The 25884-nt window shown below is 41.0% G+C and overlaps 1 protein-coding gene across 6 annotated transcripts in view; it reads right to left on the reverse strand.

Annotated features, from left to right (window-relative positions):
- Positions 1-5943: 5943 nt before the first annotated feature.
- The window catches only part of LOC139376380 (unconventional myosin-IXb-like), an 81950-nt gene continuing 62009 nt past the window's right edge, over positions 5944-25884 (reverse strand). For 4 of the 6 annotated variants that reach the window (XM_071118903.1, XM_071118897.1, XM_071118900.1 and 1 more), the window contains 9 exons: positions 18052-18125; positions 17759-17951; positions 17380-17508; positions 17002-17107; positions 16541-16672; positions 16140-16263; positions 14957-15078; positions 14073-14200; positions 5944-8471 (listed from right to left, as the gene is read on the reverse strand). In XM_071118903.1, the coding sequence (XP_070975004.1) occupies positions 8284-8471; positions 14073-14200; positions 14957-15078; positions 16140-16263; positions 16541-16672; positions 17002-17107; positions 17380-17508; positions 17759-17951; positions 18052-18125 (1196 nt within the window). In that variant the 3' untranslated portion in view covers positions 5944-8283. Of the gene's footprint in view, positions 8514-14060; positions 14201-14956; positions 15079-16139; positions 16264-16540; positions 16673-17001; positions 17108-17379; positions 17509-17758; positions 17952-18051; positions 18126-25884 lie in introns of all 6 variants that reach the window. The other 2 variants (XM_071118902.1, XM_071118901.1) reach the window with 2 other exon arrangements.

Here is a 25884-nt window from a genome sequence, read left to right on the forward strand (position 1 = left end):
AGTATTACCACAATGACCTGCAAAACAGTTCGTCTTTCAATCACCCACATGGGTATAACCAATGAGGACATGGCAGGTGGGTACCAGCTTCTATAAACCAATGAGGAGATGGGAGAGGCAGGACTTTCAGCGCAATCTGTGTCAGAAATAGAAAGGAGTTCTATTTTAGCCCTTGGCAACGCAGACGCTCGTTGGCACACGCGAGCAGTGTGGATGCAATAATTGAATAACATGGATTTCTAAATGTATTTTGCGACGCTAGCGCACGCGACGTGTCCGGTCTGGTCAGCATGTTAGTGTTGCCACCTGTTCCATAAAGTACGGAACAGTTCCGTTTTTCACTGAAAGAATAAACGTTTTGTTTTCGAAATTATTATTAGCAATGCTTGAAGCACAGAGCTGTTTATGACTTCAAGCCTATCAACTCCCGAGATTAAGCTGGCAATACTAAAGTGCCTATTAGAACATTTTATAGTCAAAGGTATATGAAATACAAATAGTATAGAGAGAAATAGTTGATGCATCATAATTCCTATAATAACTACAACCTAAAACTTCTTAACTGGGAATATTGAAGAACTAGGAATATTGAATGACCAGCTTTCATATGTTCTGAGCAAGGAACTTAAACGTTAGCCTTTTTACATGGCACATACTGAGCTTTTACTTTCTTCTCTAACACTGTGTTTTTGCATTATTTAAACCAAATTGAGCATGTTTCATTATTTATTTGAGACTAAATAGATTTTATTTATTATGTTAAGTTAAAATAAAAAAAAAAATTGTTAATTCAGTATTGTTGTAATTGTCATTACATAATTTTTATTATATATATATATATATATTTTTAAATCAGCCGATTAAAATCGGTATCATCCTTTTTGGTCCTCCAAGAAATCGGTATCGGCATTGAAAAATTCTAATTGGTCGACCTCTAATGACAAGAAAATCTGCCGATGAAAAGCAGTTTCACTGGAACTTTGTCAATATTATAATTGCAAACCAACATGAAGTTAAGGGCACCAAAAGTAGAGAAGACATGATGAGGAATAAAATTCCACATAGAAGTGGGTCTTCTTAGGAATTGTTCTATCCAATTGATCTTAAAAGTATTATTTAAGGTAGTAAAGTCCATAAAATTCAGCCCACCATACTCATACGTGTTCATTACAACAGTTTTCCTAATGTAATGGGTAGTTTCTCCACAGAAAGTTGAAAAGCACCTGTTCTATCTCCTTGCTTATTTTACCGTCAAGATATAAAGATAGAGCGCCATATGTTAGCCTAGACCTTCAGCCTTGGTTATTAGGACTCTTCCTTTTAAAGATAAGTCCCTCTTTAGCCATTGATTTAGCTTCTTATCGTTTTTTTTTAATAAGAGGGTTAAAATTTAGTACGCCTCTAGACTTATGATCCTTAGTAATGGTTATGCCTGAATATAAGTTCTTCTTTCACTGGAATACCATAATATGAAGGTGTCACACAATCTTTGACAGCCATGAGTTCACAATTATTCATGTTAAGATATAGACCAGACGCTTTGGAAAAGGATTGTATCACATTGATCGATATGGGATATACCTATTTTCCACCATAATTTGAAAATAAATTCATTAAAAATCCTACAGTGTGATTTTCTGGATTTTTTCCCCCTCATTTTGTCTGTCATAGTTGAAGTGTACCTATGATGAAAATTACAGGCCTCTCTCATCTTTTTAAGTAGGAGAACTTGCACAATTGGTGGCTGACTAAGTACTTTTTTGCCCCACTGTATGTCATATAAAATATATTCACCCCACCCAGTATTGTAATCAAAACTTACCCATAAAGCATGTAGTCCTTGGCTCAGACAGTGTAGTAGTGTGGGCTCAATAGCATCTCATTACTGTGCAAGATCTTGAGAATCAGCTGTACATGTGATAGAAGAGTGCACTGCACATGTGATGGAAGAATGCACTGTGCATGCAGAGGGTTGCAATTCCATTGAATTGGGGATAGTTTAACCAAAATATACTACAAGACCTAGAATTGCCTTATGTGTATCCCACAAAAAAGGTTCACTGTTATAAGCTAACCTTTTTGATGAATTTATGCAAATTCATGTTCTTCCCCTGAACAAGGCAGTTAACTCACTGGTCTAAGCTGTCATTGAAAATAAGAATATGTTCTTAACTGACTTGTATGAGGATTCTGTGTTATGCACTATAGCCATTTACCATATATGTGATTGAATATTATCTGCTGTATGTATGTGTTATGCAACATAGCTGACTTGAAACATTGTTAACAGTTTCGGGGCCATGGGCCTTTCTCATGATGGAAAAATACAGAATAACATGAAGACAGGAACTGTGCAATGAGTTGGGGGAGGCACATTCAGAACGTAGTGTTGCGAGAACAAACAGTATTTTGTTAGATTACAGGAGCGAGATAACGGTAGAGCATGAGCGCATAGATATTCTTCACAGCAACAGTTACATCAATCAACTGGAGCGCCCGGGGGCCGGGACCAGCTCTGCGCCAACAATCAACGATAGGCTGGGTGAGTCTAAACCACGCCCAGTCTCTACTCTGTGACAGGCCGGCTCGGAAGCAGGAATATTGAGGATTGTGGTTAATTGTGTTGATGAAGAACAGAAGAAGCGTGCGTGCACTGGATCTGGCAAAATTGTCCATTTCAGAAGTAAAATTTACTGATCTTCGGAGCAGGGCTCCTGGCAAAGGAGTTATAGCTGGAGTCTCGTTGAATATAGATGATGAGTAGGGTACCAAAACATTTATGCAGCCTTGAAGGTCCCCAAGAACACAGTGGCCTACATCCTTCTTAAATAGAAGAGGTCTGGCCTCCTGGAAAAACTGAGCAATCGGGGGAAAGGGGCCTTGGTCAGGGAGGTGACGAAGAACCCGATGGTCACACTGGCAGAGCTCCAGAGTTCCTCTGTGGAGAAGGGAGAAACTTCCAGAAGGACAATCATTTTGGCAGCACCACCAATCAGGCCTGTATGGTAGAGTGGCCAGAAAGAAGCCACTCCTCAGTAAAGAGCACATGACAGCCCGTTTGGAGTTGGTCAAAAAGCACCTAAAGGACTCTCAGACCAAGATTCTCTGGTCTGATGAAACCAAGATTGAACTCTTTGAATGTCAAGCGCCACGTCTGGAGGAAACCTGGCACCATCCCTACGGTGAAGCAGTGGTGGCAGCATCATGCTGTGGGGATGTTTTTCAGCGGCAGGGACTGGGAGACTAGTTAGGATCGAGGGAAAGATGAACAGAGCAAAAGTACAGAGATCCTTGATGAAAACCTGCTCCAAAGTGCTCAGGACCTCGGGCAAAGGTTCACCTTATAACAGGACAACGGCCCTAAGCACACAGCCAAGACAACATAGGAGTGTTGAATGTCTCTGAATGTCCTTGAGTGGTAGAGCCAGATCCCGCACTTGAACTCAATAGAACATCACTGTAGAGATACAAAATAAAAACAACTGTTTTTGCTTTGTCATTATGGGGCATTGTGTGTAGATTGATGGGAAAAAAAACCAATTTAATAAATTTTTGAATAAAAGTATACGGACACCTGCTCATAGAGCATCTCCTTCCAAAATCATGGGCATTAATATGGAGTTGGTCCCCTCTTTGCTGCTACAACAGCCTCCACTCTTCTGGGAATGTCATTGTATGCTGTAGCGTTTACATTTGTGTTCTAGCCCCAACCACAAAAAAACAGCCCCAGACCATTATTATTCCTCCACCAAACTTTACAGTTGGCATTATGCATTCGGATAGGTAGCGTTCTCCTGGCATCCGCCAAACCCAGATTTGTCCGTCGGACTGCCAGATGGTGAAGGTTGATTCATCACTCCAGAGAAAGCGTTTCCATTGCTCCAGAGTTCAATGACGACGAGCTTTACACCACTCCAGCAGATGCTTGGCATTGCACATGGTGCTCTTAGGCTTGTATGCAGCTGCTCGGCCATGGAAACCCATTTCATGAAGCTCCCGACAAACCGTTATTGTGCTGACATTACCTCCGGAGGTAGTTTGAAACTCGGTAGCGAGTATTGCAACCAAGGACAGACGATTTTTACGCCCTTCAGTACTCGGCGGTCCCAGCACTTCACAATAACAGCACTTACAGTTAACCGGGGCAGCTCAAACAGGACACAAATATGATGAACTGACTTATTGGAAGGTGGCATCCTATGAAGGTGCCACGTTGAAAGTCACTGAGCTCTTCAGTATGGGCCATTCTAATGCCAATGTTTGTCTATGGAGTTTGCATTGCATTTATACACGTCAGTAACGTGTGGCTGAAATAGCCAAATACATTAATTTGAAGAGCTGTCCACATACATTCAGGACTCTGACATTTTTATATTTCTTAAACAATATACACAAATAGGCTGAATAGTGAGGTGATTTCCCACAGTTAAAGTTCCCCAATATGAGCTATGACGCTAATATTTGTGTAAACGCTTCAGATTTGTAATCTGTATGCCCCTAATGCAATTTAAAGTCTAATACATCCACAGTGTGATTAACAGATTTACTTATTTTCTGTCAAATAAACCAAATGGTCTTTTGTTGAATTTATATAAAAATTCCTACCTTGTTAACCATCTATTCCAAATATGGCAGGATTCCACTATTTATATCTGTTTGAATCACTTTCATTGCTGGAACTTTTAAAGTCAAACCACAAATTCCACTATTGTGGCTAGTTTCACTCAGGTCCCATCCCTGCATTTTCTTCTTCTGTATTTAAAAAAAAAAAAAAACTTTATTTAACTAGGCAAGTCAGTTAAGAACAAATTCTTATTTGCAATGACGGCCTAGCAGGTAACAGTGGGTTAACTGCCTTGTTCAGGGGCAGAACGACAGATTTTTACCTTGTCAGCTCGGGGATTCAATCCAGCAACCTTTCAGTTACTGGCCCAATATTCTAACCACTAGGCTACCTGCGGCCCCATAATGGAGGTCTGCAAAAACAAATGTTAAAGGTGCATGCTGCCACCGACTGTACTGGAGCACGTGATGAATACAGTTTACAGACTTCAGAATAAAAGAAAAACAAACATTTAAAAAAACCTAAAGCTTCTTACATGATCCTGTACTAAGAAAATGTAAAACAGCCCTACTCACTTCTAATAAACCATCCGCCATCCCAAAAATCCCTTCCAATCCTGTCCAACCTCAACCATTCCCTCTCTCCCACTTACTTGCTCCACTGATTCATCAACTATGGCTTCCGGACACAAACCATTCACATTCGCTTTTGAATCCCACCTCATTTGGATCCGTCTTCCCAAATAAAAAGAAACCCGCCTCTCCGGCATGAGACCTAGCCCTGATTGGCAGGCACTAGGAGGCAGAAGAGTAACCTCTAGATTTGATAGGTTCAGTAAAACGTTTGTATTATCGATCCAAAATGTATTTTGTAGCCATATGTATGTAGGGTTTGCCAGAACAAATAGGAAAGGGGGATACCTCGTCAGTTGTACAACTGAATGCCTTCAACTGAAATGTGTCTTCCGCATTTAACCCAACCCCTCTGACCTCCCCCCCCCCCCCCCTCCCACCTTATTATGGGCACTACAGTAAACACATGCTCTGAGACTATTGTTCATTAATTGGTTAATGAACAAGTCATTTTTTCATAATTTTTTACCATAGAAAAAGTGGCAGAGACTTGTCCATCAAATAATATGTAAGGGAAAACCTTAATCTAAATATCATAGTCTGCATTTACAGAGGCAGTCCGATTCTGGTCTTTTCGCCACCAATAGTTTTCTTTGCCAATAATTGGTCAAAAGATCAGAATTAGAGGAATATCACATTGTTTTTCCAATAAAATAACAAATGATCATATTAATATGAGAAACTCACCTGTGTTTTCATAGTGGAATTGGATACAGTACGTGTTGTTTATTACTGGTTGTACATAATCACACATCGGCCAGTGTAGAGATCACACACACATAAGTCTGTGTGCTTGAAGGTCCACGTAGGCAAAATCAACCCCAACACTGAAATGTCTGTTTATTTAGTTGAAATACAAAACACAATAAGGATGGCAAACAAAATGTATATAATTCTGAATTACCCCATTCATAATACACAGACATGCTAAAATGGCTGAATTTGTGATACTTGGTAAAGTACTGTACAAAAAGACGTTCTGAGCAGGCAGTTAGTCAATCAATCTATTAGGAGGCAGGACGACCACTACTTCCGTCAAAGCTGTGTTCTTCTAGCCTACTCCAACTGAGAGGAACTTGAAATAACTTTTCTTTACATCACAACTTATGTCCAGCAATATCCACTAGTGTTGCTGCAGCTAGAAAAATCGGTTAAGGTGTTGGCTTGACAGTTGCTGGATCCGGGTTTAAGTTCACAATATACTTCCATAGTTGGTTTCATTGGGTACGGTTACAGGCACACAATAATACGATTATTGTTAGTCAGATTAATGTAATAGTTTGATTAAAGAGTTTACATGCTTTGCAAGAACGATCGCCAATCAAAATGAAATGTTCTACTACAGCAACCATCTCCTTTTTGGGAATCCTCTTTGATTCTGAGTTTGGACATATAAAGTTTATATGTAAAACCTGTCTAAGATGCATACTTTCAGTTCTTCCGAACTCAATTCCCTTGCAGAAAAGAGGGAGGCTTGCGTTGTTGGTGCTAGCACATGCACAGATCCCATTTTTTATTTATTTAACTAGGGAAGTCAGTTAGGAACAAATTCTTATTTACAATGCCGTCATTGAAACTCAGATAAAGGTGTTAAAATGTTCTTATAATTCGAAAGATTGCTCAGAAAACCAGGTGTTTTAATCAGCGTATGCTTACTTCAATTATGACCACACAGCTATTAAGATAAGCAGAATAAGGTGTTTACATGACTAATGCATACTCGGCCTACTGCAATTATCAGTTTAATATCAAATTATTAGTGAGCATGTAAACATACTCATTGACTCTCCCTTTTAACTGCCCTTAATTGACCCATTTATAGCAACAACTTCCGAATCCATTGGAGAGTATCTGCTTGAGCAAAAGTGAGGTGTACAATAGTATTCCCTGCCAAATAATAGTTTTTTTGCAATTAATATTCACAGACCTACGCCTCCCCTGAATCAGATGATCCCCCGCCAAACACACAGGCACAACCATACACATTGATTGGAGACAGCCTGTTTCAATTACAGAAGTTTCCCTAGGATTTTCTACCTGCAGCAACACTAGTGTAGGATAATGGTGGAAATACTGGTAAAGCACAGTGGCTTTATTTCCGCACCAAAAAGCAGGCCCTAGGCATATGACAGCAAAGCTGCATTTACACATACAGTCCACTTCTAATATTTTTCCCAAATATAGGCTAAATAGTTGATCTGATTGATCAAAATAATTATATATAAAAAAATAAAATATTGGAAATTGGCTGCCTGTGTAAACACAGCCCAAGGTGAAAATATCCCTCACTTTTACATAAACACCGTGGGGGAAAAAACATATACGCCCACTAATAACCCTAAATACAATCTTGCTTTCGTTTTATGTTAATAAAATAAAAATAAAATAACAATTTATTTCACACAGTACCAGAAGAAGCCAAGCTAAGTGGCATATTAGTAGTCCATTGCAAACAAGGCACTTGTATAAAATATGTAAATGATTTGGTCCTCGTTACAGTATTGTTCACAGGCAAGACGCATCCAAAATACTTGGCTTTAAAATAATATGAGATTGTATATGGCTAAAATGAAAGGCACATCTCTTTACTTGGGCTGTGTTCACACAAGCAGTACAGTTTTGGGATTAATGAGGAGAAAAATCTGAATTAGGCTGCCGGTGTAAACGCAGCCTTTGTGGTTCATGATGTATTGGTACAATAGACTGCACTGTGTCTTGTGTTATTCCATTATGTTTCCTCATTAGAAAACCACAACCGCATTCAACATCCACGGCAGCTTTGGTCATTACACACACACACACACACACACACACACACACACACACACACACACACACACACACACACACACACACACACACACACACACACACACACACACACACACACACACACACACACACACACACACACACACACACACACACACACGAAAATGTACAGAAAGTGCATGGTTCTTGTTTGTGTTGCCATAATACAGCTCTACTGATTACTCCTGTATTTTAGAGGTATTTCTAGTTCTCAAGTTGACCGCAATTGTTTGGAATGACAATTCAATATGGAACAAAAACAGACTGGCACCCAGACTAGTCCTCCTCATCTATGAAGGGGATGTCCAGGTCTGAGAGGTTCCTGCTCTTTGCCTTGGTGTTGGGCTGGGGGTTCTGTCCATCTGGTTGGTCTCTGGGGTCTGTAGCTGTAGTTCTTTGGGCCAGGTCAGCAGGCTTAGGAGGGCACTCCTGCCTCTGGCTCCTCCACAACAGGTTCACTCTGCCTGGTGGAGACACCAGTCTGGATTAGTCTAATAGTAGACAGCCTGGTAGAGATACTCTGGATTAGTCAAATAGTAGCTGATCCCAGATCAGTTTGTGCTGGGCATGACAATTATAGTCAGAGGAGTTAATATAATATTATACATGTAGGCAGTCCCGGGAATAGAAAACCCACTATCCTGGGGTTGCAAGCACCATGCTCTACCAACTGAGCTACAGAAGACTAGTTGGCTAAAGCGCATACAGATCTAGGACCAGATTAGTGTTATGATATGGGGGTAATTTAATGTTAGCACACAGTTAGGCAACACACTACCATGACACACATCCACACTCCATTCCCAGGTGGCAGCACCAACAGAATAGGGGCTGGAAGCCTTGATAAGTCCACATGTGTGAGCAATCAGTGGATTGGCTACCTGTGACCAGAGGCCTCTTGGCCTTTTTAGTTTAGGCTTACCTCTTCATAGTTTTGTTTTTGTATATCTTCTTTTGAATTGGTCACCCTTTTGAACAACAAACAATAATTTGCTTGGACTGGCCGATCTAAAGCTAATGACGGAGGTGATGCCGGTAAGTTTGCTGTCACCTGGGCACATGCACATACAACACAGTCCTGTCATTGTCCTGATTTGTCATTGTCCGATTTTTGAATTTCAACTCCTATTGAATAGTGAAATCCTAAGTATAAATATGTTTTGTGCAAATGTTTTTTGTTTTTTTGTTGTTTACAATTGCAAACTTCAAAGAGTAGGGAATTCAAGTAGTTGGTCTGGTGATGTCATTGGCCTCATCACTTGGTTACAGACCAGTTAACTAGGCCTAAGATTGGCGCCGTCTTCTTGAAGAAGATGGCGCCGAAGAACATGGCTGACGTTTTACATTCTCCCAACCAATCTATTTTGTTATTTTTTTTTGCATTTTTTACTTATTGTGCACATAATGTTGCTGCTACCGTCTCTTATGACCGAAAATAACTTCTGGACATCAGAAAAGCGATTACTCACCGCGGACTAGAAGAAACTTTTTCCTTTAACGAGTCCGACGAGAAGGATATCATGCTTTCACTGGAACAGGGCCAGATCCATGCCTTTTGCGTGAAGAAAAGACGCCGGAGAAGAGGACGCAGATTGGGCATCCTGAGGTTCCGGGGGCGAATGAGTAAACTCCCACTGCCTTCCATTATTTTTGCTAACGTGCAATCATTGGAAAATAAAATGTATTACCTACAATTAAGATTATCCTACCAACAGGACATTGAAAACTGTAACATCTTATGTTGTTTTACCAAGACGTGGCTGAATGAAGATACGGACAATATAAGAGCTAGCGGGATTTTACATGCACCGGCAGAACAGAGACACCCCTCGTCTTACCAGAGGTAGCGAGGGTGTGTGTCTTTTTGTCAATAACAGCTGGTGCGCGATGTCTAATATTGCTCGCCTGAGGTATAGTACCTTTTGATAAGTTGTAGACCACATTATCTACCAAAGAGAGTTCTCATCTGTATTATTCGTAGCGGTCTATTTACCACCACAAAACGAAGCTGGCACTAAGACTGCTCTCAACCAACTCTATAAGGCCATAAGCAAAGAAGAAAATGCTCACCCAGAAGTGGCGCTTCCTAGTGGCCGGGGACTTTAATGCAGCAAAACTTAATCAGTTTTACCAAATTTGACCAAAATCCTAGATCTCCTTTACTCCACACACAGAGATGCATACAAAGCTCTCCCCCACCATCCATTTGGCAAATCTGACCATAATTCTATCCTCCTGATTCCTGCTTACAAGCAAAAACTAAAGCAGGAAGTACCAGTGACTCGCTCAATACGGAAATGGTCACATGACGCGGATGTTACACTACAGGACTGTTTTGCTAGCACAGACTGGAATATGTTCCGGGATTCATCCAATGGCATTGAGGAATATACCACCTCAATCATCGGCTTCATCAATAAGTGCTTTGATGATGTCGTCCCCACAGTGACCGTACGTACCTATCCCAACCAGAAGCCATGGATTACAGGCAACATCCGCATCGAGCTAAAGGCTAGAGTTGCCGCTTTCAAGGAGCGGAAGACTAATCCGGACGCTTATAAGAAATCCCTCTATGCCCTCCAACGAACCATCAAACAAGCAAAGTGTCAATACAGGATTAAGATTGAATCAAACTACACCAGCTCTGACGCTCGTCGGATGTGGCAGGGCTTGAAAACTATTATGGACTACAAAGGGATACCCAGACGCGAGCTGCCCAGTGACGCGAGCCTACCAGACGAGCGAAATGCCTATTATGCTCGCTTCGAGGAAAGCAACACTGAAGCATGCACGAGAGCACCAGCAGCCTAAATGATTACCGCCCCGTGGCACTCAAATCGGTAACCATTAAGTGCTTTGAAAGGCTGGCCATGGCTCACATCAACAGCATCCTCCCGGACACCACTCCAATTCACATACCGCCCCAACAGATCCACAGATGACACAATCTCAATCGCACACAACACTGCCCTTTCTCACCTGGACAAAAGGAACATCTATGTGAGAATGCTGTTCATTGACTACAGCTCAGCGTTCAACACCATAGTGCCCACAAAGCTCATCACAAAGCTAAAGACCCTGAGACTAAACACCTCCCTCTGCAACTGGATCCTGGACTTCCTGACGGGCCACCCCGAGGTGGTAAGAGTAGGCAACACCACATCTGCCATGCTGATCCTTAAGACTGGGGCCCCTCAGGGGTGTGTACTTAGTGCCCTCCTGTATTCCCTGTTCACCCACGACTGTGTGGCCAAACATGACTCCAACACCATCATTAAGTTTGCTGATGACACAACAGTGGTAGGCCTGATCACTGACAACGATGAGATGGCCTATAGGGAGGAGGTCAGAGAACTGGCAGTGTGGTGCCAGGACAACAACCTCTTCCTCAATGTGAGCACGACGAAGGAGCTGATCGTGGACTACAGGAAAAGGAGGGCCGAACAGGCCCCCATTAACATCAACGGGGCTGGAGTGGAGCGGGTTGAGAGTTTAAGTTCCTTGGTGTCCACATCACCAACTAACTATCATGGTCCAAACACACCAAGACAGTCATGAAGAGGGCACGACAAAACCTTTTTCCCCCCTCAGGAGACTGAAAAGATTTGGCATGGTCCCCGGTTCCTCAAAAGGTTCTACAGCTACACCATTGAGAGCATCCTGACCGGTTGCATCACCACCTGGTATGGCAACTACTCGGCATCTGAGCGTAAGGCGCTACAGAGGGTAGTGGGAACAGCCCAGTACATCACTGGGTCCAAGCTTCCTGCCATCCAGGACCTATATAATAGGCAGTGTCAGAGGAAAGCCCATAAAATTGTCAGAGATTCCAGTCACCTATAGACTGTTTTCTTTGCTACCGCACGGCAAGCGGTAACGGAGTGCCAAGTCTAGGACCAAAAGGCTCCTCAACAGCTTCTATCCCCAAGCCATAAGACTGCTGAACAATTGTGGCGGAAGAATCAGAATAAGTTGTGTAACATAGATAATTAAGATGACTTATCTGCATAATATGCTTATGTGATATACTTGTTATTATAATGTATCCCTTCGGACTCTGGTGTTGGCAGTTGCACTTCTTCCCTACGCTGGGGCTCAGTCACCAGGGGCCCAGAGAGGGGAGAGGTCAGGCTGGTCTTTCACATATCCCTGGTGCTATGCAGAATATCAGAAAGGGAAGAGGACAGGGGGGACATTGTCTTCATATGTGAATGTGTCTTTACCTATTAAACCATGTGAAGGGATGGCGTGATTAATGGGGAACCAATTACTTGTCTCCACAATGTCTGTGAGCCAGTCACTCCCTCCGTTGGCATTGAGGGATGTGTGTGTGGTAGTGTCTGGAACCATTGTATGTCATCTCTGATGTTGCACTTATCCTGGGGTAGTGTATGACCTAGAGGCTCACTCCCCTCAGTGAGCTTGTCCAGGTGTGTGGTCAAGAAGGGGTTTTACTTGAGATGGGAGTATCTGTAGTTGACAATTAATTTATGCCATTGGTCGAGTTGGTGTTTATGTTTTATGAGTACCTGGAACGAGATCGGAACCTAGTCTTAGGGGCCAAACTGAACGATAAACTGAACGAATGCATCTGGCTATGGGATACTCCTTTTTCATTTAAAAAGTCTCACCTTGTGACCCGTTCCAAACATCTGTGGTTTGTTATGTAGACTAGGGGGTGGATCTTTGCTATAAAAGATCTCAGTAGCCTTTGTGTTGGCGCTCTCATCAGAGATGGTGATTCGTCGACCAGCCATCGCTATTGCAAACTCTCACTATTAAAGATTTATTTTAAGTAGAACTCTGACTTGTGTGATACATTTGTCTCTCCTCATTTGATAGTAAAGAAATTAACCACCAAACAATTCATAAAATCGCCACCGGACAAGTTACATTGACCCCCCCCCCCCCCCCCCCTCCCTTTTGTACACTGCTGCTACTCGCTGGTTGTTTGTTACCTATGCATAGTCACTTCGCCCCCACCTACACGTACAGATTACCTCAACTAGCCTGTACTGAGAGCCTTATTGAAGCTAGTAGTTGAGTACAATTTGCTAAAGACCAAGTGGCAATAATGTTTTTGCAGATAGATTTGGACCCATGCAAAGCGTTAAGATGGTCTGCGGTAACAATGACTGTCTATTTTATAAATTAATTAGAGAAGTGTTTTGCAAGTGCAGTTCCATTGGGATTTCACTAAAACAATTTAAGAAATTATTCATTTGCAATCGCACACCGACTCGGTACCGGTGCCCCCTGTATATAGCCTTGTTATTGTTATTCTTATTGTGTTACTTTTTATTATTACTTCTTATTTTAGTCTACTTGGTAAATATTTTCTTCTTGAACTGCAATGTTGGTTAAGGTCTTGTAAGTAAGCATTTCATGGTAAAGTCTACAGTTGTTGTATTCGGCGCATGTGACAAATAAAGTTTGATTTGATTAAGACCCTTAGACTTAGCAGGTGGAACAATAATAGCAAGCTAGTTTATCGGTTTCGTAACACTTGTACAACAGGGACTGGCTGAAAAAAAACAACAACAAAAAACAGGGACTGGCTGATAGTCGGCCTGCTTGTGATACAAATACAAAAGGTCAGTCAGAAATGCAATAGATTGAGCAAGCACACACCCTGAAATACCATTGTAAACGGCAAATCCTTTTCCTGGTTACACAAAACCGGCGCCAAAAAGCATGCAGACCCACTTTACAACTAGCTACTGTAGAAGGTGGCATCTTAAAAGGGAATCCACCACTTGTTTCTTAAAAAATATCTCCCCTAATATAGCCAGAAGTTCGCTAGCAGGAGTTGGGTAAAACACAAACGAATATGTCAACCATGCTACTTCCAATGCACCAGAGGTAGAAAACAGTACCTTTTTTTTACAGCCTGGTTTAAGAATGCAAGTGCAATCACAACACAATTATTTTCACAAGTAATTTCTAAGTAACTACCTGGGCTGTAAAATAAAGTGTAGGCTGTAAAATAATGTGTTACCGAAAACAAAGAGTTGAAGTGAATGAAGGCAGAGGATGGTGAAGGCCTACCGTACCTCTCTACTGACCTTCTGACTCTAGGCTTCTCACTCTATCCTCCAGCAGGCTCTCTGAGCTGATAGACAACGACAATCTGGACTCTGAGTCGTCAAAGTTCTCCTGCTCCAACTCTGGCAACCTGCATGCCAGCTCCTCCCTGCGCACACACACACACACACACACACACACACACACACACACACACACACACACACACACACACACACACACACACACACACACACACACACACACACACACACACACACACACACACACACACACACACACACACACACACACAGACAAAGTATATAGTGCTGAGGCAAATGCCAAGAACTCCTATTGTACCACTAAGACAGTGTCTCTTTATATATTCCTGGGACTGCACCTTTTTGTTCTAGTCCAGCACTATAACACACCTGATTCAACTAACAAGGGCTCAGTGATTGTTTGAATCAAGTGAGTTCGTGCTGGGTTTAACAAAATTGTACACCCCTCTGAAGGTCCAGGAATGTATTGAGACCGCTTACCCCTTCAAAGTAGGAGGATACATTATTGGTCAGAGTAATTACATCAGATTGTGATGTCATGATCTGGGCAAAAAACTCCCTCCCACCTGAACAGGCTGAAATTCCAGGCATTTTTTAAAAACAGCTGTTACACAAAAAGGGCATTATCATAATTTTCACTTGCAGATTGCTATTTCGACCTCCCTGAAATATCTTTAAAAAAATTGAAAGTCACATTTTTAACCACTGCCCCTTTAACACTGACAGCTTCTACTGAGATAGCGTTCCTCTTTAACACATCTGATTCATTGGTGATTAGTTCAGTCAGATGTGTTAGTGCTGGGTTAGAACAAGATTTTGTACCCCATAACAGAGAACTAGGAGTCAGTCTCTTCACTCACTTCTCCTCTTTGATGGATTTGATCCTCTCGATGAGGGTCCTCTCTGACTCCATGTCTATATCCGATCGGTTAAGATCGTCCATTTGAGGTACGTCCAGCTCTGATGAAGATTTCTCTAGGATCTGCAGATATATAGTATGAGTCAATATACCAGGCAGCAGACAAGACAACTATTTTTGGGAACGTGGGAACCATATTTCCAAAGTGAAATTCCCAGTGGGAATTGGTATTTGGATCACCAGGTTTACATATTCTCAGATGTATTACACACAAGAGCATACCAAACATTAGGACCACCTGCCTAATATTGAGTTGCACCCACACCCCTTTTGCCATCAGAACAGCCTCAATTCTTCGGGGAACGGACTCTACAAGGTGTCGAAAGTGTTCCACTGGGATGCTGTCTCATGCAGACTCCAATGCTTCCACAGAAGTTGGCTGGATGTCCTTTGGGTGGTGGACCATTCTTGATTCACACGTGAAACTGTTGAGCGTGAAAAATCCAGCAGCGCTCTAGTTGTTGACACAAACCGGTGTGCCTGGCTCCTGTTCAAAGGCACTTAAATCTTTTGTATTGCCCATTAACCGTCAATGGCACACATACACAATCAATGTCTCAATTGTATCAAGGCTTAAAAATCCTTTAACTTGTCGCCTCCCCTTCAACTACACCGATTTTGAAGTGGATTTAACAAGTGACATCAATAATGGATCATAGCTTTAACCTGGATTCACCTGGTCAGTCTGTCATGGAAAGAGCAGGTGTCCTTAATGTTTTGTATACTCAGTGTATATCAAGATTATAAAGTATGCTGTAAACATGTCATTGATCTAGGGTTGCAAAATTCCAGCTTTCCCCAAGCTCGTTTGTTTTTCCTGGACGATTTCTCAGAAACCTGAAAACGTTTCCAGAATTTTGCAACCCAATGTTATGGTGGAACCAAAGTGTTCTTCCAGTGTCCTGTCTACAGTGTGGAATGGTAGCGACAGTTATTCGTTATTGTATTAGTAGGATCCCTATTAGCTGTTGCTAATGCAGTAGCTACTTTTACTGGGGTCCCACACAAAACATGACATAATACAGAACATTAATAGACCGGAACAGCTCAAGGATAGAACTACATACATTGTAAATACAAATAACAGAAATAAAAAAGGTCCTGTACTAATGTAATGTACTTACAGTGTTCTGTCTCTTGAGCATCAGTTTGTTGACGGCCAGGGCCTCAGCGAACTCCAGCTCTGTGATCTCCTGCATCTTCTCATTGTACCGTCTAAACTGTTCTAAGATCAGGATCTCCACACACCTGGTGGGAGAGAAAGGAGAGGGCTTCTTACAGCAAAATACACACAAAATGCTTACTAAAGACTACATCTTAACTTGAGAGATATGCGTATGTAACTACATTTTAAGTGCAAACATCACATCAGTGCATTGGCTGTACATGAAAGTGAGTTTACAGGCGTTTCTCACATTAGAATGCCACTAACAATAAAATGTGTTTAAAGAAAACGCCCTAAAATAACTACATCAGCCCTCTTTGTTAACATTATTACTACTGTAGTAATGTAGTGTAGTCTCACGTGGTTGTCTTGGAGATGTCCTTCATGCTAAGGAAAGGGTCTGTGGTGTCAGGGGATCGCAGGATGCAGGGGGCAAACACTATGGCCAGGGAGTTAGCAGACATCCGGTTGTGCTCTTCCTCCTTTGCCACTCTAGAGGAAGGAAATATCCATCAGTCTGACACAACATCCTAATACATACTGTAACATGGTTAACCTGTCATGTGGCATAATCAGGGACCAAAGTTTTTCCTGGTCTAGTGTGATTAGGACACACTCCGGGACCGAAGTAAAAACTCAAGGCCCAAAGCATAGCATATGAAAGCCTTTGTATGGAAGATGGTGGATTGCTACTATCAGTCAAGATGAATGGCGATGTACTGTACAGGTTATTGAGTGATGTGAAAACGAGTGATAAGTAGAAAGACCATTATACCCATGTACTGTAGATAAAACTGATCAATCGGTCTGCTGCTACCTACCTGACCAGGTGAAAGACCAGCCTCTCCAGCGTGTTGAAGTTAGAAGGGGGGAGGTCGTCCAGTTTCTGGTAGACCGCACGCAGCTGTTCAGATTGCTCTGGCAACTCTGCAGATGAAATGAACAGTCTCAAATACTTTGACATACTGTACTAGTAAAGTACTTCAGGTGGCTAATTTAGCTTGATTGGCGTGCAGGGTGGACAAAGGACTATTCCATTGAATCCAGTGTATGGGGCTAAATCTAGTGCACCACAAGTATTTGAAACTGATTTCTCTGGCATTTCTTAATGAAAAACAAATGGAAAAATACTTATTGAACTCAATTTATTCTTTTGCTACATTGTGCCCTACTGAACATAGCCCACCAGACAAACTCACCCACAGCGTGCAGGAAGTCGTTGTAGAGGCTAAAGGTAAGGAGGGGCTCAGGCAGCTCTCTGAGCCAGCGTTTCACCAGACCTGTCACCGTGTGGATGGAGTATTTCTCAAGAGTTGCCCTCTCTGGGTCTGACAACAAATACAATTGTCTTGTGTTTTTTTTGTGGTAAGAATTGTACAAATAAATTGATGAATGTATAAATGAAAAACAGAAACATGACTTTATGGTAAATGCTGTAACTACCAGTATACTACAATAGTGTGTGAATGTAGTGCTTTTATTGATTGACCAACAATTAGTACAGTTTAATACAGTAAAAAGGTTTTGTTGATTTTGGTTTAGTACAAAGGACATTCAGGGTTAAGCTAGCGGTCTTACTGGTCTCCAGTAGCTGGTGCAGTTCCCTGGCGTGGCAGGCAGAACCAGACTTGCGGTAGATGCCCTCTGTGTACAGGCCATTCATCTCCACATGCTCCAGCATCATCTGTACCACCATAGGGATTGGGTAGGTCTTACTGGTCAGAACACACACCTGTACCCCAAAGTGCAGATGGCCAGGTACCCCATCGTCCTAACACACAGACATAGGAAGCACACTGGATCAAACACAATAGTCCTGACAAACTACTTGACAAACTGTAAAAACACTTGACTCATGTAGTGCTGCTTACCAGCCTGGCGCATCGTGTTGAGCAAGCGTTGATGATTTTGGAGAGGCATTTCTTGTGACATATCAATTTGCAAGCTAAAGGACCGAACAAGGCAGACAAGAACAGAATGGTAAGAAATGTGGAGTGTTCTAATGTTACAATTAGGGGTGCTGGCAGCGAAGCTCCAACAAACCTATTGTTTTTGATGGAATTCAATTTCTTTGTCACAATATCTCAATGCCCAATTGGTTAAAAAAAATGTATACTTTGGCAATACACGTGCAAGTGACACTTTCTTACGGCATAATTCCATATTCATGTCCCTGGTCTTTTCAATGGGCTTGACGATTATATCATAACATTGGAATAATTTATTTCTGCCGGCTGCAGAAATGTTTGCCCATTGAATATCATTCAAAGCCTATAGAACCAACAAGCCAACAACTGCTACTCAGACATCAAAAACAGCACAAATTCCCCCATAGGTGGCGCTCTAATAAGCATTCAAAGTCCAAGGCTCAGCCACGCTGCCCAGTTTAAACGTACAACAACGAAACTATAGGAGAGGAGGAAGAATATTTAAGATACTTTTTCAGAAGATGGGCAAGGACTCTGTTGTCCTGGCATCCTCATGCTGTTGCCTAGGTAAGCACCATGGTCTGGTAGTGGATGCGAGCTTTGACTGGAAGCCAGTGGAGATTGTGGAGGACCGGGTGACATGAGAGGACTTGGGAAGGTTGAAAACCAGGCGGGCTGCAGCATTTTGGATAAGTTGCAGGGGTTTGATGGCACATGCGGGTAGCCCAGCCAACAGCAAGTTGCAGTAGACGGGAGAGGACAAGTCCCTTGACTAGGAACTGCGCTGATTCCTGTGTGAGTTAGGGTCTTACTCTACCAATGTTGTAGAGCATATGAACCTGCAGGAGCTAGTCACTGCTTTTGATGTTTGCAGAGAACGAAAGGGTGTTGTCCAGGGTCACACCAAGGTTTTTTGTACTTTGGGAGGGCGACACTTTGAAGTTGTCAACTGTGAGAGGTCTTTGAGTGGGCAGAGCTTCCCCGGAAGGAAGAGCAGTTCCGTCCTGTTGAGTTTGAGGTGGTGTGCCGACATCTAAGTTGAGAGGCAAGTGGAGTGTCCATGGGCAATGTTACCTGTAATCTTTTCAGCACTTAGCAAATTTCAGGTCTGTTGAAAGCAAACTTCAACATTGTGAAAATTGTGTGGGCTGAATTTACTGTGAACAACTAGAGTCGCTCACTCCATATATCAACTCCCAGAAATGTATTGGCTAAATCACCAGAGAGACTCGCATCAAAAACAATGGAGAAAAATGCATCCCATAACATTTTAATATGGAAATAGCTGTTTTATCATTCAGTAGTAGCAAATGTGTGGTGTTCAATGTAGGCCTACATTCCATGAGACATTTGAGAAAAAAAACATGCAGGGCTTGACATTAACCTGTTAATCCACTTGTCCTTCAGACAAGGTGACAATGTTGTTTGATACAAGAAACCACCATACAAAATACAATTCATTATTATTCCCATACCATTACATAGAATCAGACAAATTATGCTACCCTCTGCCTATTGGCTACTTAGTTTTGTTGGGGAATAATCAGAATTGGTTGGTAACATAGGTAAGATGTTTTATATTCATCATATGTTTGTAAGTTACTTCTCATCAGAATGTTATTTTTGTATAATACTGTGGCAGGGTTGCAGTATCTGTTCTATGTCAAGACTAAGTTGTTTGGGCCGGAGAGAGGGGAGAGGTCAAGCGTGTATCTCTTGGCTCCACAATGTCTGTGTGCCAGTCAGTGTGTCTCTGTGATCTTGTCAAGATAGGATGGATTTGATATATGCCTGTTGATATGGAGGATTGGTTTATGGTTCTGAGTTTGAGAAAATAACATGTTTTAGGAGACAAAGCTGATCGATGAATTATGCCGATGCTGTCTTATCCTGTGTGTGTCTTTGCTATAAAGGAACTAAGTTGAAATGTGGAAGGGACTCTCAGAGAATTCATTGATAGACACTGAATTGATCTGAGAGTCACAGGGTTGTGATAAAGCTCATATATTAAAAATGGACTTTGTGATAACTAACTCCGATTTGTGTGTGGTTTGCTCTCATGATTTGGTAAATAGAGGAAATTTCCACGACATTTGGCGACGAGGAGGGGATGTGAATCTTCACTCGGTGACCGTTCCTACGATCTAGGTAAATAAATCGTGCACGAGGGATCCCCTAAACTTGGGATCTCAGGAAACCACACTTCGGGAACGAAGCAGATGGACCAACCTTTGATCTAAGAGGAAGCGAGCCGAGTGGATACCACATCTCGAACTGAGTATTTTTTTAAAGAAAAAGGTGAGCGAACCACACACAGATTTGAAGTCAAGTTTTTTAATTATACCTGTTACGTATACCCTGAGCGTGAATTCCTTTGTAAGGAAGGCACCTTGGCGGCGTAAGCAGGGCCGAGTCAGAGGAGAGTAATCTGGGGGTTTTGTGGACTCATAAGATACTCTGCACTCTCCGGTTGCCAGTGACCAAGAGCCCTCCTGACACTGAATTGATCACAGTGGGGATTTGGTGAGGTCTGTCGGGGTGAGGGGCCAGGGGACTGTGTGTTCTAGGTGAAACACGGCACTTGGTGAAGCCCTATTGGAAGAAGGACCTCATTCTGTGCGTCTGTGTGATTTGTCTAAGTGACCCTCAGATGTGGTGAATTCCAATTATTTTAAATGTGCTAGCCAGGTATGCCCTGGGTTACTCTGTGTGAGTATTTTGTTATGGGATCACTAGGTAATAGTTGTCGGACCGTTCTGTGTGAGCGGGGTAGGGTTGACTCTGTGTGGGCAAAGCCTTTTTATGTTCTGATGTTCTGTGTGAGTACCTAAGATTTCTAAAGTTTTATATGGATTCTGTGAATTATTTGAAATTATGATAAATTGTATGTGTATAATCAATTACTAGAGATTTGATAAAGTAATGCTGAGAATGATTAGATACAATTTAAACCACCCATTCGTAGACGTACGTAGGTTTTGAGTTGGTATCTTAAATAGATAATTTGATAAAAATGAAGTTTTTAAGCACTATTAAAATAATCTACAAAATCTGGGAAATTGAGCTCTAGAAACTGATTAGAGTGTGTCCACTTTTGGTTATCTTACCCTAACGATGTAAGTATAAAACGCATATTGGATTATCTCCGTCTGGGTGAAACATTTGAAATTTAACTGCCCTTAAGGTCTGAACATGTTATATTTTTTCTTCCCAGTATGAGAGAAGTTGCGGGATTTATTGAATAAACTGAATAAAGTTAGAGAGAATTAAGGGGGAATCTCAATGTCATTTATAATGTCGTACAAAGCCTAAGGTTTTCCATCAAACTAATTATCATTGCGTGATTAATGTGATGTAGTAAAGTAAACATAATCTACTTTTATTAAAAGGCGCAACATCTGTTTCCTAGTCATTAACTGTCGATTTTATTCTTTGATTGCTAATATATTCATTTGGAATTTGAGAATCATAGCTGGAGTAACGTTTGTACAGATTCAAATTGGGCTATTATTCTTCTGGGAATTACCGATAGTGACGTGTTTTGATTTAACTTAGAAAATGGGTTTATTTGCGGAGAATCTTAGTTTTTCGCAATAGCATTAGTGGTTCAGTGGTAGAATTCTCACCTGCAACGCGGGAGGCCGGGGTTCCATTCCCAGTCATTGCGCTGACTAAATTCTGAGTTTTTGATTGTAAATAATCTACAGTGCCTTGCGAAAGTATTCGGCCCCCTTGAACTTTGCGACCTTTTGCCACATTTCAGGCTTCAAACATAAAGATATAAAACTGTATTTTCTTGTGAAGAATCAACAACAAGTGGGACACAATCATGAAGTGGAACGACATTTATTGGATATTTCAAACTTTTTTAACAAATCAAAAACTGAAAAATTGGGCGTGCAAAATTATTCAGCCCCTTTACTTTCAGTGCAGCAAACTCTCTCCAGAAGTTCAGTGAGGATCTCTGAATGATCCAATGTTGACCTAAATGACTAATGATGATAAATGCAATCCACCTGTGTGTAATCAAGTCTCCGTATAAATGCACCTGCACTGTGATAGTCTCAGAGGTCCGTTAAAAGCGCAGAGAGCATCATGAAGAACAAGGAACACACCAGGCAGGTCCGAGATACTGTTGTGAAGAAGCTTAAAGCCGGATTTGGATACAAAAAGATTTCCCAAGCTTTAAACATCCCAAGGAGCACTGTGCAAGCGATAATATGGAAATGGAAGGAGTATCAGACCACTGCAAATCTACCAAGACCTGGCCGTCCCGCTAAACTTTCAGCTCATACAAGGAGAAGACTGATCAGAGATGCAGCCAAGAGGCCCATGATCACTCTGGATGAACTGCAGAGATCTACAGCTGAGGTGGGAGACTCTGTCCATTGGACAACAATCAGTCGTATATTGCACAAATCTGGCCTTTATGGAAGAGTGGCAAGAAGAAAGCCATTTCTTAAAGATATCCATAAAAAGTGTTGTTTAAAGTTCGCCACAAGCCACCTGGGAGACACACCAAACATGTGGAAGAAGGTGCTCTGGTCAGATGAAACCAAAATTGAACTTTTTGGCAACAATGCAAAACGTTATGTTTGGCGTAAAAGCAACACAGCTCATCACCCTGAACACACCATCCCCACTGTCAAACATGGTGGTGGCAGCATCATGGTTTGGGCCTGCATTTCTTCAGCAGGGACAGGGAAGATGGTTAAAATTGATGGGAAGATGGATGGAGCCAAATACAGGACCATTCTGGAAGAAAACCTGATGGAGTCTGCAAAAGACCTGAGACTGGGACGGAGATTTGTCTTCCAACAAGACAATGATCCAAAACATAAAGCAAAATCTACAATGGAATGGTTCAAAAATAAACATATCCAGGTGTTAGAATGGCCAAGTCAAAGTCCAGACCTGAATCCAATCGAGAATCTGTGGAAAGAACTGAAAACTGCTGTTCACAAATGCTCTCCATCCAACCTCACTGAGCTCGAGCTGTTTTGCAAGGAGGAATGGGAAAAAAATTCAGCCTCTCGATGTGCAAAACTGATAGAGACATACCCCAAAGCGACTTACAGCTGTAATCGCAGCAAAAGGTGGCGCTACAAAGTATTAACTTAAGGGGGCTGAATAATTTTGCACGCCCAATTTTTCATTTTTTGATTTGTTAAAAAAGTTTGAAATATCCAATAAATGTCGTTCCACTTCATGATTGTGTCCCACTTGTTGTTGATTCTTCACAAAAAAATACAGTTTTATATCTTTATGTTTGAAGCCAGAAATGTGGCAAAAAGTCGCAAAGTTCAAGGGGGCCGAATACTTTCGCAAGGCACTGTATTTGTATGTTTTGCCTGGAAAGTTATGGTCGCTAGTGTTTGTATAAGATATAAACTGAATTCTGATTCAAGACGATGTCTGTTCACTAAATTATCTGCTGGAATAATGTATTGAGAATTGAGTCGTATTTAAATTACTGAATCAATAGAGAAGACAGTTACCTAAGTTAAAGAAATTCTGAATAATAGCGGAGAGATGATGGCGATAGAAAGTGATTACCGAAATGATTTTCATTCTTATAGATTGATTGACGCATGTTATAATTTTGGCGCTGCGTGTGTTATTTTTAAAGAAATAGGATGCATTTCATAAGTGTGAAGAGCAAAGAGAAGAGGAAGTTATAAAGTTTGGTTTTAAAGCTTATGATAGAGGTAAGGAAAAACGTTGAAATGGGAGGGGTTATATTTTTGCCCACTGGGAGAAAAGAAATATGAGAGTTAAGGTGAAAGTTGTGAGTGAGTATGACATTGGGAGAATAGATTCTGATGGTTATTGATTCTTGGTTTGATTGTTCAAGTAACACCAGTTAATTTTGTTTGATTGTTTAAGTAACACCAGTTAATTTTGAGCAGGAAAGTTAATGTAGTCTTAACATTATAGTATGTTTCCATTATGTGGAACAATGTCAGGTCATTAAAGGTGATTGCTGGATTGAGTAGTATGAGAGCCCGTTGGCAGAAGACTAAACTAATATGTTAAGTGGGGGAGTATCATAGATTTTAATTATAGTGTTGTTACCGCAATAGTCAAAATAATTTCATATGTTTTGGGGAATGAAAGCTTTGTGGATATGAGTGGGAATAAATAATAAGTTTGTTTTGATTTTTACGCTGATGAGACAGCGCCAACTTTTGAAAGATTTTAGATTTGTTTAAAAAAATCAGGATTGGTTTTTACTAAATTTATATCAACAGGTTGAAATTATTAGGTTGCTGATTAGAGTTTTTTTTAGGAGTTGATTTAACTTAATTAAACATTGTATCATACATATACATTGATTTGATTAAAACTTATGATTAATGATTTGAGATACAGTGGAATTATCATTAGGTTTGGTTTATAGTTCACGTTTGAGTTTCTGAATCGATGTAGTGTAAATGAATACTAACTAAGTGTTTTGTGTTTTCTCCGGGAAAATGGATATTTCACTGTCTCTCTCTGGAATGTTTCCAGGGACTATACTCTTGAGGAGAGTGAGTGAATTTGAGGCCATAAACTACCACATTGGAGGGGGCCTGGAAGTTTTTTGTTTTAGTGCAAGGGTATTAAAGGTATTTTCAAGGGGCACATGGGATTTTAATGAGTTTTTATTTTCTGACTTTTCATTACACACGCAAATTCTTTTGATAAAGGAATGTTCTGGGAACATGGAAATACAAAAATGTTGGAACTAGTTGATTATTGTTTGCAATTTGTTTTATATAGTGAAAAACACTGCTTTGAAGGGTTTTGTATGACCTATGACCTTCTGATGACTTTCCGTTGTGGCTTGATCACCCGCATTGGAAAGCCATTTGGATAATAAATGTATGGTCATTTGTAATACTGCTTTCAAAATAATTTGCGTAATTGGTAAATATGTTTCTTAGCCATATTTGTAATTTGGACCACTGTGAAGGGCATTGCTTTTAACTAAGGATATGCTGCCTTAAGTCTATTTTCCTATGACCAAAGGGGTTAAATCATTTTTCTTTGTTGAGTTTTTTTCAGTTTAGTGATTTTAATTTGATTAGGTTAGCTGAAATTTTGTTTTACATTTCTTTTCAGTTTGTTTTACATTACTCTAATACGGAGAGATGTGTGTAAAACATGGGGGAGGATTCCGTTTTTTGAGGGTTTGAATTGAAGTTATACAACTTAAGTGATATGTGAAGGAGTGCATTGTATTGTTGAGTGTATTGTATTTGTTGTGTTTGTTTTGTTCTATTCCCGAGGGGTATAGGTCTAACTTCTTGATCCTTGGCTCTACGATGGAGTTGACAGTGAGATGGGGAGTATAAACCAATTTGAAAGAATAGTTTCAATAGAATGTTTTGATATTCTCTGTGAAATATGTTTAGATATGTGTATTAAGAATAATTGGTAAAAGTAATAATTTATCATGTAGTTAATGAACTGAACTAAACTGTTGTTCTGATCTGTTCTTTCGAGGTTATCATGAAAAAAGTGACATCAGACGGTATCTTAATGCATGGAAGAGATAATTGGACCGAATGGTGTGTGTACCTCAAAACCCCACTCTGGCTGAAGAAGAGTGACAAAGGCGTTTAAGGAGGCTTTCCAAACCACTTCTACCGAGAGAAAAGAACCAAGCCAGAAATTGGTGTACAGTATCAGATCTAAGCTATCAACTGCTTTTCTTTCATGAGTCCACTTGGAGTGATCATGGAGAAAGATTGTTCTAACATGTTCTTATGATGCTGGTATATTGGTTGATGA

The sequence above is a fragment of the Oncorhynchus clarkii genome, chromosome 20 (genome assembly GCF_045791955.1).
Source record: "Oncorhynchus clarkii lewisi isolate Uvic-CL-2024 chromosome 20, UVic_Ocla_1.0, whole genome shotgun sequence".
NCBI lineage: Eukaryota > Metazoa > Chordata > Actinopteri > Salmoniformes > Salmonidae > Oncorhynchus > Oncorhynchus clarkii.